The sequence below is a fragment of the Octodon degus genome, unplaced genomic scaffold, assembly GCF_000260255.1.
Source record: "Octodon degus isolate 3935 unplaced genomic scaffold, OctDeg1.0 scaffold00096, whole genome shotgun sequence".
Lineage (NCBI taxonomy): Eukaryota > Metazoa > Chordata > Mammalia > Rodentia > Octodontidae > Octodon > Octodon degus.
Genome location: NW_004524672.1, coordinates 10,351,828 through 10,364,036, shown reverse-complemented (window position 1 = coordinate 10,364,036; position 12,209 = coordinate 10,351,828). Strand labels below are relative to the sequence as shown.

The window sequence follows — 12,209 nt, the reverse complement described above, 5'->3', positions numbered from 1 at the left end:
AAAAAGAAAGAGAGAGAGAGAGAGAGAGAGAGAGAGAGAGAGAGAGAGAGAGAGAGAGAGAGAAAGAAACAGGCATTTAGGTATTTGGATTCCCAACTTCTGCCTTCCTACCTACCCATTCACTTTTGTTTTCAGCCAGGGAAGGCGGGCCTGATCAGGGATGTGGCTAGCTCAGAAATGTGGACCATCTTGTGGCGCCGCTTCTCCATGGCCTTGAAGCCACCTGACAAGGTGTCTGCACAGGAAGAGGACCTGTCACTGGCCAGTCCACCCAGCCCAAAACCAGACTGGACACTGATCTCACCCCAAGGTATCTTTCTACTAGCATAGCCTCATTTTGGGGGCTAGTACATTGACTCAAAAGGAGGCAGCCTCAAATTGGGTTAACCTACTGAGACACATCTGTTGGTACTGCCTGAAGAAGATGGCAGAATCTACAAAGGAGCTGTTCAAGGATGGGAAATGGGTAGGTGAATAGGTGGTAGCAGTGGGAGCCACAGAGAAGCAGGGGCATCTGGACTTCTTGCCTGTTTTACTTGGTCTTTCTTGGTGATTTTAGGCATGGCAACCCTGCTGAGCCTGGCCATGGCCACCTTCACCCAAGAGCCCCAGTTATGCCTGAGCCACCTGTCCCAGCATGGAAGTATCCTCATGTCCACCTTGAAGTACCTGCTTTCCTCCAGGTTCCTGTATCACCTGAGCCAGGCGTGAGTGTGAGCTGAAGGAAGAAGAGTCTGTGTCAGTGGGGACAGGATGGCAGGAAAGAAGTAGCTGAGAGCTTGAGTTATGAACCCAGGGAATAAGATAAAGATTAGCCTGGAGGCTTGATGAGTTGTAGAGAGTGGGGAGGAAAGAATTCTAGGGAAGGAAATCTTAAAGGAAGGGAACCCTCAGAAAGGGTAGGTGAACAAGACTGAGTCTGTACTTCTCCATCCCCTTTCTTAGGCCTCATGGATCTGAGTTTCTCCCGGTCGTGGCACTCTCTGTCTGTCAGCTTTTCTGCTTCCCCTTCTCCCTGGATGTGGATGCCGACCGCCTTGTAGGAATCTTGGCTGACCTCAGAGATGCGGAAGTTGCAGCCCTCCTGCTGCAGGTACATGAGCATGGAGGTGGGAGGGGCAGATGGCCAAGCCTCTTGTCCTCTAATTTAGCCCTCAAAGTTCCAGGGCTCTCTTAGGTCCCTGTAAGAGTGGAACATCTGGCTTGCTGTAAGAGTTGGAGAGGAGAAAGCACACAGGCCTGAATAAAACATGTATTTGGAGCTGGGCTATTTTCTTTCTCTCTATCAGTCTCCTACCTGGTTCTGTTGGAGTTCAGTGGGGAGAACATCCAAGTCCCAACAATAGAAGCTCAGCTCAGCCACTTCCTTAGTACTTGGTATTAAGCCAGGAGTCTTTGGAGGGAGAGATGAGCCCTTGCAAGGAGTGAACTTGGGAGGCTGCTGTCCTGGGTGTCACATGTTTTATGTATTGTGCTTTGAGATAGGACTTCCAGCTCTCCTGAGCTTGGCTTTTGTCTCTCCATATTTTGGGCTTCTCCTTTGTAGAAGTGGTGAACTGTCCCTTTTTCCTAAATCCTTTTTACCTGCATCCCCTACTCCATTCCCCCAGGTCTGCTGCCATCATCTTCCGCTGTCACAAGTTGAGCTGCCCATAAGCCTCCTCACACGCCTGGCCCTTATGGATCCCATCTCTCTCAACCAGTTTGTGAGCACAGTGGCTGCCTCCCCTAAAACCATCATATCATTCCTCTCAGTTGCCCTCCTGAGTGACCAACCACTGCTGACCTCTGACCTCCTTGCCCTGCTGGCCCACACAGCCCGAGTCCTGTCTCCCAGCCACTTGTTCTTCATCCAAGAACTCTTGGCTGGCTCTGATGAATCCTATAGACCTCTGCGCATCCTCCTAGGCCACTCAGAGAACTCTGTGCGGGCCCGTACTTATGGGCTCCTGGGACACTTGCTCCAACACAGCATGGCCCTTCGTGGGGCACTGCAGAGCCAGACTGGATTGCTGAAACTTCTGCTTCTAGGCCTTGGAGACAAGGACCCTGCTGTACGGCACAGTGCTAGCTTTGCTGTGGGCAATGCAGCCTACCAAGCAGGTCCCCTGGGTCCTGCCCTGGCAGCGGCAGTGCCCAATATGACCCAGCTCCTTGGAGATGCTCAGGCTGGTATTCGGCGAAATGCTGCATCAGCTCTGGGCAACTTGGGGCTTGAGGGGTTGGAGGAGGAGCTGCTCCAGTGCCAAGTACCCCAGAGGCTCCTTGAGATGGCATGTGGAGACCCTCAGCCAAATGTCAAGGAAGCTGCCCTCATTGCCCTCCGGAGCCTCCAGAAGGAGCCCTGCATCCATCAGGTGCGGCACAAAGGACATGTGAACTCTGATCAGCGTCCTATACTTTACCACATTTCTCTGAGATAGTTTGTAAGGAGGTGGGACATCTAGAAATCCAAGTATTCTTTCTCTCTGGGTGTAGGGCACTCAGGCACAAGGAGTTTTCCATTTATCATCTTTACCCTAGAGAAGGGAAAGGAGCTGGAAAAGGGCTGCTTGAGCTAGGACATGCCTGAGATCTCAGAGAACACAGCTTCTGTTTTCCAGAGACTGGGCAGGAGGGAGAGGAGGAAGACAAGGTGTTGAGACCAAGAAGGTGCCAACTCTCTTTTTGGTATCACACTAAGCACTCTAACTTTATTATTCAATTTAAGCTGTCATTACCCTCATTTTGCATGTGAGGGATCCAAGGCACAAAAAATTTAGTGACTTGCTCAAGTTACAAATGCAGCAAATCTCAGGAATCTGGGTCCAGAGACCAAACTCTTATCCTCTGTTTTATTCTGCCTTTTCTGTTCAGTTTTCAGTGCATGGAGAGCCCAGTGGAAATCACACATCTGCCTGTGATAACGCATCACAATGGTTCAGTGTGGTAACATTGGGTAGTTTCTGCAGAAATTTGGCAGGATGGTAGTGATATGGCAGGAGTTTCTAGCAATCCACATGGAAAAATAATGCATTGGATTTTGGTTTTTGGCTGGCTCATCCTGCCCTAAGGGCAGGACTGGTACAGCATGTAGTGCTGGGTGTCAAACTGCGGTCTCCTGTGTCTGCCTGAGCTTGCCTAAGCAGGCACTTTAGACTGCTGAGCTATCTCACTGGCCCTACAAAGGATTCTTGCATGAAGATGAAAGGTCAGGTTGGGACCCACTAGGCCCACGGCTAGAAATTCAAACTTTTTGGCTCACTGTTAGTCATTGCAGCATTCATTACATCTTCCTAGGGACAAGTGGATGGGTCCCTTGATGCCTCAGTTTTATGGTCTGCAACCAAAGATACTGGAAGTAAACTTCTGGTCCTCATGATTCCTGCCTCCAAGGTGGCTCTTCTCCCAGTCAGTCTACTTTATTTTTCTGAGACAGGATCTTTCTATGTAGCCCAGGCTAGCCTTGAATTTGTGGTGATCCTCCTGCCTCATTTAGGATCCCTGTCCTAAACGTTGGGATTACAGGCACGCCATACCCAGATTCCTCAGTCCCTTCTGAGTCCTCCAACCCATCTCTTTTTCTTTCTTTTCTAAACTGGCATTGGTGATCTAAAGAGTACCTTTACACCACTATTTCTGAGCCTCATGATCTGTTTGTCATCTTTTCTGTTCCAAAGGTGCTGGTGTCTCTGGGTGCCAGTGAGAAATTGGCCTTGCTTGCTGTGGGGAATCAGTTACTGACACAGAGCAGTTCCAAGCCTGCCTCTGCCAGACACTGCAGGAAGCTCATCCGTCTGCTAAAACCAGCTCACAGCACATGATCCCAGGTTCCTGGGGTCCAGCTTCCAGCCTTCATTGCCTGCTATTGCCAAGTCTTTATTATGTGCCTCCTCAAGCCACCAGCTCACCTGAGGGTGAGAGAGACTGAAAAATAGTGACAAGCTGGGAATGAGAAACTAGAAGAGATTATATATAAAGCTCCTTCCTTTTCCAAGATTCAGGATCATTACAATCAGTAAATTTTATTACTGTTGGTGCCAGAGAAGATTCCTTTCTTCTCTATGTACAGGGGTCTTTTTTCTAGTAATGTGCCTTTAACCCCAAGAACATGCCCCAGGACCTGAGGGAAACATTGCCACCTCACAGATCTCTCCCTTTTTGGAGCTGCTACAATCCTCTGGCAATTTTTGCTTTAGGTGCATTGGCTTCTCTCTCAGCTGAAGGCTCTGAGGATAAATGTCATCAGCCCCTATTGTTGAGGGGATCCCTTAGCCCACATTTCTTTCAGGGGCAGGGATATATCTTTTTTTTTTTTGTAATTCTGTTTGTAAACTTTTTAAAAATAATAATAATAAAATTGTTCCTCTTCCTACTTGGAACTCCCAGGGTAAGGGGTTGGGAGGCTCAGCTCCACTTTTACCTTCTCTAGGGGCCTGGAAGGCCTGGGGGTCCTGTTCACGCAGGATCCTGTTTTGGGGCCTCACTTGTATCTTGCTTCCAACTTCTTCCATCCTCCTCCTTCTAGCCAAATGTGGTCACCTACATTGAAGCCAAAGCAAGTGGGACTGAACTAGAAAAGTGTAGGGTTGGACAGAAGTTAATTGGGTTTCTTTGAGGTCTAGACTTTTTTTTTTTTTTTTTTTTTTTTTTTTTTTGTTCCTCGAATGCCTTCAGGGCACTTTTGGCCAGCGGGAGAGTTGTGAGGTTCCAACTCCAGCAACCTGAGGCTGACAGCCTTGTGGAAGCAGCCACTTAAAGGACTGAGCTAGGCCAGGCCCGTTAGACTATTTTTAATAATTAGTGGAGTTGTAGTGTACTGTATAAGGAATCTTGGATGCTTTAGAAGGGCAGCTATTTATGGAGATTGTGTAGCTTATCAGAAAGGGGTATTCAGCAGACATGTTAGAATTGTAATCTAACTAGGCACACACTACTACTTTGATTTACTGGGTGGCTTAGGACCAATTGCAGGGCCCTGATTTCTCCATCTATACTTTCCTTAAACTCTTGATTTTTTTTCTTTTTTAAAATAAGGCTGGGCATGATGGTGCATGCCTCTAATCCCAGCACTTGGGAGCCTGAGAAAGGAGGAGCCCTGTAAATTCAAAGCCAGCCTGAATTACATACCAAGATGCTACCTCAGAAAAAAAAAGAAAAAGGGAAAGAAGATAAATAAGATGCCATTAGTTTTATAAGCAATTTCATGTAGCCCTTTGTCTTTTCTTGTTGCTAAGACAAAATACTGGACACCCACAGTTAAAGGAGGGTTTATTTCAGTTCACAGTTTGTAGAAGTTTCAGTACATAGTTGGCTGGCTTTCAGGCAGGACAACATAACATAGGGACAGCATGCGGAGAAACAGTCCATGGCATGGCTGGTAGAAGCCAGCAAGCTGCAACCAGCAGCCTGCCTTTCCTTTTATCCAGGCTACCAGTATTGGGAGGTGCCACCCCTAACTGTGCTAATTCCATTCAGTGGACTAAGTTATTTTATTTTTTAAATTTAAGGTGTTTTTTTTTTTTTTTTTTTAATGTATTTGGTACTGGGTCTCCCTATAGAGATCAGATTCGTAGTGATCCTCCTGTTTTCAGCCTCCCCAGTGCTGGGATTACAGGTGTGCGCCATGACACCCAGTCTTGGTGGCCAGCTCAGCACTCCTGGGGGCGGGGCTGGCAAGGTCTGTGGTGCCAGGGATCAAACCCCAGCCTCTGTGCTTACCTAAGCAGGTGCTGACTGTGCTGAGCAATCTCACCAGCCTTCAGTTGACTGAGTATGATATACCCTTAATCTCATCATTACCTCATTACCATAGGACCAGCCAGCTTCAAAAAGCCCCACCTATTGGCTCATGAGCCGGGGGAGGGGGATACATATCTAGATACAAACCATAATACCCTTGTTTTCATTACCTACTGTGTTTACACTTTAACAAAAATGACATTTTGCTAAGGACTGCTTTCATTTTCTATGTGCCAGATTCTGTTTGAGCTGCTGGAGATAAATACTACCAGTATATCCTTGAGTTTACGTTTTGGCTGGGGAGATAGAGAATTTACTAAAATAAATGAATTAAAGGTGGACATGGTGATGCATGCTGATAGTCTCAGTACTCTAGAAGCAGAAGGATCGCTGCAGCACAGAGTTTGAGATCAGCCTGGGCAACATTGTGAGACTCTGTCTTAAAAAGTCAGATGTGCCATATAGATGGTAATAAAAGCTCTGGAGGAAGATAAAAGCAGGGAAAAGGACTTGAGTGCTGGGTTGGGTGGTCAGGGTGGATCTCAGTAGAAGGTGAATCAGAGCAAACATTTGAAGGTAAAAAGCGAGCAATGCAGCTTTCTGACAGAAATACCTATGCAGAGAGGATCCCATCAAAGGCCAGGGCTGGTCTGCCATACCTGGGGAGTAATGAGAGAGCCAGTTTGGATGGAGCATAGGGGGATAAGAGTAGGAAATGAAGACAGGAGGTAATGGTGGGACCAGACTTAACAGCCTTTGTAGACCTTGGTGAAGACATGGTTTTCCTCAAAATGTAGTGGGATTCACAGGGGATTTTGCAGAGGAGTGGTAGGATGTGTCTTACATTCCAAAAGGTTTAGTCTTTGGTGTTTCAAATTGATCATTGGGAAAGTGGGAAGCTAGACAAGCAGGGAGGAGGGGACTGTAAAAATCTAGGTAAGAATGGTGTCTTGGACTGGGATGGCATCAACAGAGTGGTAAAAAGTAGTAGCTGGATTTGGATCTTTTTTCAGTACTAGGGATTGAACCCCATAGCCTGTGCACTGAGCTTCTACCTCATCACTTAAAAAATGATTTAAAGACAGTGTCTTGCTAAGTTTCTAAACTGCCCATGCTGGGCTTGAATTTGGGATCCTTCTGCCTCAACTCCTCAGAATGCTGGGGTTATAGGCATGTGCTACCATGCCTGACTATTGAATATAGTTTAAACAGAGAAAATTGGATTTCTTGGCTTGTTGAATGAGAGTATGTGACCAAAGGAAAGCAGATAAGGATGACCAAGGTTTTTGGCCATCTGGAATGATGAAATTGCCTTTAACTGAAATAAAGAATGCCACCAGCAGAGTGGTAATGGATAGGAAGAATCGAGTTCAATTATGAACATATAAGATCTTTTAGCTAGAAATCTTCAAACAAAATTAGACTTCATAACCATTTGAACAGATACTATTTTATTTTTTCTTAACTCTGGAATTTTTAGAAAATCCTTGGCAACATAACATTACCCTTAAATACTTGGATCTTTGGCAGATCAGGACTTTTTTTAGGACAAAAACACAGGACTGTACTATACTCGATAGTCAAGATTAATAGTAATCACTTAGTATTAGACATTTCATTGGACTCCAGTATTCTCTGACTTACCATCTCTTCAAATGACAATCTAAACAAGGCTCACTCATTGAGTTTGGCTGGCTTGTTCATAAGACTTACTATAAATAAAACCATTCTTGATGCATATGTCTTTCAGCATATTTTGGTACCATTTTATTTTTATTTTTATTTATTTATTTATTTTTTGGTGCCAGGACCAAACTCAGGACCTTGGCCTTGCCAGCCAGGCACTTATACCACTGAGCTATCTCCCCCACCCTGGTACCATTTTATTGAAACAATGATTTGACCAGTAGAATTTCTCACATTGGACTTGACTGATGGTATATTGGGGTATTACATTTAGTTGTAATATCCTTCATATTTTCTTTAAATATGGAAATATATTGATTGTTGAATCTTAAATATTGATCGCTGAGTCTAGATAGATGATTAGAAGCACTTTTTCTTTTAAATATTCCTCGTTTAGATCTATTGTCTTATTTTCTGATCAAAACACAGGTACTTAACCACACTTTTTTTTACTTTACTAAGATCTCTGGATTTAAGCAAACAGTAGTTTGAAATCTGTAATTCTTCCTCTAACAGGCAAACTAGTGGAGATCATTTTATACAATAATTATATTTTTTTCAAATAACTCATTACATACTAGCTGGAAGTGGCATGGTTATCTGGTATATAAAACAATTCGATGTAGAGCAGTTAAAGACCAGATTTTTTAGGCTATTGCATAGCAATATGGCCATTGCAATAATTGACCATTTTATAAGTATAATAAGAAAACACATTCAACATGTCTGAGAACATACAATCCAAAGGATTAGGACTATATCATTAGGACTATATACATTTAGCACTTATTAAAAAATGTGCTGGCAAAGTGCCAAGAGGGTTTGGAGTAAGTGAGCTGAGTAGTGCCTGTTACATAGAGAATGTCTGGAGAGTTTGAGGATTTGCACTTGTGTTTAGTTTTGTGCACATGTATATGTATGTCCTTTAACTTTTTAAGGTAAGAGAAAGCTTAAAATGTCCACATATATAAAACTATAGAGAGTGGCACAATACACTCCTAAATCCTGATCTCACGTGTCATCAACATTTCCACATTGGCTTGCTTTGTATTTTCCTTTTTAAAAATTTGTCATTGCTGAGCCAGGTGTGGTGGCACATGCCTGTGATGCCTGCAGTCTGGGAAATGAACCAGGATAATTACAAGTTCAAGCCCCGCCTGGGCAATATAGTGACTTAGTGAGATCCTGTCTCAAAAAAGTTTAAAAAGGTCTGAGCATGTAGCTCTGTGTGCAGGCCCTGAGTTTAATCCCTAGGACACACACACACACACACACACACACACACACACACTACCATTGCTATGATTTTAAAAATGTTACTTAAAAACCATTTAAAATTTAAAGTTGTAAGAATAGTGCAAAGAACTCCCAAAAGCCCTTTGCCCAAGTTCACTAATTGTTAACATTTTGCCACATATGATCTGTTGTCTTGATTGTCAAATTGATTAGCTTGAGAGATTAATAAAACACACTTTTGGGTATGTCTGGGTAGTCATGGGGGTTTGAGTTTGGGAACTGGATCTGGTCCCTGTTCCCTTCCTCTGTGGTGTTCTTGCCCTGTGATTTTGCTTCCTGATTGCCGTGAAATGAACAGCTTTGAGCCGCCATGCCCTTCTGCCATGTCACTGCCTTGGAGCCATCTGACAGTGGAATGGAACTTCCAAAATTGTAAGCCAAAGTAAACTTCTTCAAGTTGCAGGTGTTGAGTATTTCGTTCTGGCAAAGGAAAGCTGACTTATCTACTGAATTTAGTTTTACCATATTTTTCCATCTACATATTTTGAGAGTTAGTTTTAAATATTGTAAACTTTTCTCTTTAACTACATAATTGTAAGCTTCTAAGATAGTACCTTATGTAAACAGCATAATTAATATTATTGGGAAATGTGACATTAACATATTGCACCCATATTCAAATATTGCCAATTGTTTTAAATATTTTTTTAAGCATCGAGGATTAATCCCAGGGCCTTTTGCATATTAGGCAATCCTTCTATCACTGAACCACACCCCAACCCTTAAATAACCGTTCATTATACAAATTTTTCTTCTCTAGGAATGATCCCAAGAACATACATTGCCTTTGGTTGTCATGTCTCTTTTTATATTACTATAGTTTGTACTCTAAACCCTTCTTTAGCTTTTTTTTTTCTTTTATGACTGTCTTGGCTCACATCTAGATATGTTCCCCCCCTGAGTGCTCTTCGAGGGGCTTTTAGAAGCCTGGATCACACACGGGTGATACTGGGATTAAGGGTGTGTGGTACTTCATCAGTTCATTGATTGATTTAGCATGGTTCTGGGTACACATAATGGGAAGGCCCATCCTAGGTGTGGACAGCAAGAACCCTTGTATCCTTGATGGGATAAAAGGGGAAGGGAACTTTGCTGTTGCTGCTTCCTGCCCGCCCTGGCATAGGACTGTTTCTCCTTTGCTATGCCTCTCTGCCATACCACCCTGCCCTGGAGCGAGGCAACTCTGAACTGAAACCTCTACAAACTATGAGCACAAATAAACCTTTCTTTGTTTAACTTGTGGGTATTATTGTTTTGTCCAGCAATAAATTAACACAGTGACATTGGTTGGCAGTTTTGGAAAGAATAGGCCAAACTGGGTCTATCTGATGTGTCTTTGAGTTTGGTTCAGGTTACTGATTTTTTTCCTCCAGAAACACTAAGTGGTGATGTGTGTTATGGTTTAGATCTGAAATAGTCTGTTGGCCAGTCAGATAGCTCATTGGACTAAAGTGTTTGCGTAGGCAGAGCGCAGTGGCAGGGGTTTGATCTCTGGTGTGCCATGCCGGCCCTGCTCCCAGGGCGCACTGAGACAAGATTGAGACTGTAGACCCTGTACTAAATACATAAAAAAATAAAATAGTCCTCAAAGCCTCATGTTTGGAAGGTGATTAGATTATGGGATATTATAACTTGCTTGCTATTACAAGGTGGAGTCTAACGGGAGGAGATGGTCCTTAGGGTTGGCCTGGAAAGGTTTATCTTCTCCAACTCTTTCCTACCTTCTCTGCTTCCTGGCTGCCATGAGGCGAGCAGCTATTTCTCCACCAGGCCTCTTGCTTTGGAACCAGCAGACTATGGACTGAAACTTAAACCAAAATAAAACTGACTTTTTATTTTTATTTTTTGGCTGGCTCAGGATGCCTTCAGGGCTGGTCTGGTAAGGTTTGAGGATCTGGGGATCAAACCATAGCATTCTGATTGCTTTAAGCAGTCACTTAAACAAGTGAGCTAATGGGCAGGCCCTCAAAATAACATCTTTTTGTTTTTGGCGGGAACTGGACCCTTGTGCTTGCCAGGCAAGCACTTATTCTACTGAGCCATCACCCCCGGCCCAAAAACTGACCTTTTAGTTGTAGCCATTTTGATGAAATTACTTCCAATCATTTGGTTAAGATGGGTTTAGCAGATTTATGTTGCTAGAGTTCACACTTGAAGCCTATTAAGCAGCTGGTTGTTTTGTTCTGCTGTGAGAGGGGTTTAGGGTTTGAGGGAATCAGAGTGGATTAGATGATTTCTCTTTTACTGGGATCAAACTTAAAGGCTTTCAATGGACACTCTTGATTTTAAAGACGTGAAGTGAGGCATGGCCTAAGAAAGAGTCCCACAGAGTTTATGTGGATTCAGGGTAGAAAAGAATTTTAAATTTCCAGATCTGGATTCAATCTTGGGACTACATCTCCCAGAATTCCGCTCACCAGTCTCCGTCAAACTGAAGGGACTGCGCGTGTGCGACACTGCTGCCTGCCCTGCCCGCCTCGACCCGGTAAACCCGAGATTCCGCGCGCTGGACTCCTGCCCGCCCCTTCAGGCCCTCAGTCTGTCCGCTGGGGGCGCGCGCTGTGCGTGGCTGGCGGTAGCGGCGGCTGCGAGAGCGGGTCGCGTGGCAGTGCGTAGTTGCTAGGAGCATCTAAGGTCTCCTGCTTGCCCAGGAGGCCGAGCGAGGAAGCAGCGCGGAGCCAGGTGCCCTAGGTGAGTGTGATGCGGCGCCGGGGCCGACCGCGGACAGTCCGCTGGCCGGGCGCTCCCGCCCTCCCTGTGCCCGGCACCTTCGCGCGGGTCCCCAGCCCTCTGGCTGTTCCTGCCCCCGCCCGCTTCCGGCTCGGCACCTTCAGCCAGCCGGAGGCCCGGGGCCGCGGCCTCCTACCTGGCCTCCTCCGAGCCCTGGGTCGCCGCTGTTACGCCCAGTGAGGGAACTTAGTTGGCCTCGCTGGTGGTGAGTGCCGGAGGCTGGCAGCGGCCCCTTGGTCGTGGCCCGGTTACCTCTTTCCCGCCGTACCGCGCTTTAAATTCCTCTCGTCTGGTTGAGAACCCAAACTATTCGGCTTCAGGGCCGAATTTAGCTTGTGTACTTTTTAGTGCTTCCTCACTCAGAGAATGTATAGAGAAACACTTTGCTAAACTCCAGAGTCTAGCTGGATCTGAGAGCCTGTGGAATTTAACCTCTTTATCCATTCCTCCACTTAATCTTTTTTTTTTTTTTCACTTAATCACTTCTAAACAATTTTTAATAAACATTGACAGTATTTAATGAATCATCCTACTGGGGCAGGTACCGGGGGTCTGGGAAATAGAGATAAACGAGACAGGTATATTTTCCCGGAGCTAATAGTGTAGGAGAGATTTAATCCAGTGAGTGTTTGTCAATAGTTGTGCTGTGAAAGAAGCGAGGAGAGGTGAGTAAACTAGACTTGCATGGAAAAATACCTTTCTCTCTGGTTTTCACATTCACTTTCTGGGCTAGGAAATGTTTTAATCTCTCTCTCTCTCTCTCTCTCTCTCTCTCT

The 12,209-nt window shown here is 45.0% G+C and overlaps 2 protein-coding genes across 9 annotated transcripts in view; both read left to right on the top strand.

Moving 5' to 3' along the window:
• Stk36 (serine/threonine kinase 36) overlaps positions 1 to 4,299 on the top strand; it is a 32,052-nt gene extending 27,753 nt beyond the window's left edge. For 5 of the 6 annotated variants that reach the window (XM_023723088.1, XM_023723085.1, XM_023723086.1 and 2 more), the window contains 5 exons: positions 136 to 310; positions 560 to 707; positions 946 to 1,093; positions 1,611 to 2,357; positions 3,660 to 4,299. In XM_023723088.1, the coding sequence (XP_023578856.1) occupies positions 136 to 310; positions 560 to 707; positions 946 to 1,093; positions 1,611 to 2,357; positions 3,660 to 3,803 (1,362 nt within the window). In that variant the 3' untranslated portion in view covers positions 3,804 to 4,299. The remainder of the gene's footprint in view (positions 1 to 135; positions 311 to 559; positions 708 to 945; positions 1,094 to 1,610; positions 2,358 to 3,659) is intronic. The other variant, XM_023723089.1, reaches the window with a different exon arrangement.
• Positions 4,300 to 11,569: 7,270 nt separating this feature from the next.
• Positions 11,570 to 12,209, top strand: part of Ttll4 (tubulin tyrosine ligase like 4) — a 38,701-nt gene continuing 38,061 nt past the window's right edge. For 2 of the 3 annotated variants that reach the window (XM_023723097.1, XM_023723098.1), the window contains exon 1: positions 11,570 to 11,638. The gene's annotated coding sequence lies outside the window, so the exon portion shown is untranslated. The remainder of the gene's footprint in view (positions 11,639 to 12,209) is intronic. The other variant, XM_023723099.1, reaches the window with a different exon arrangement.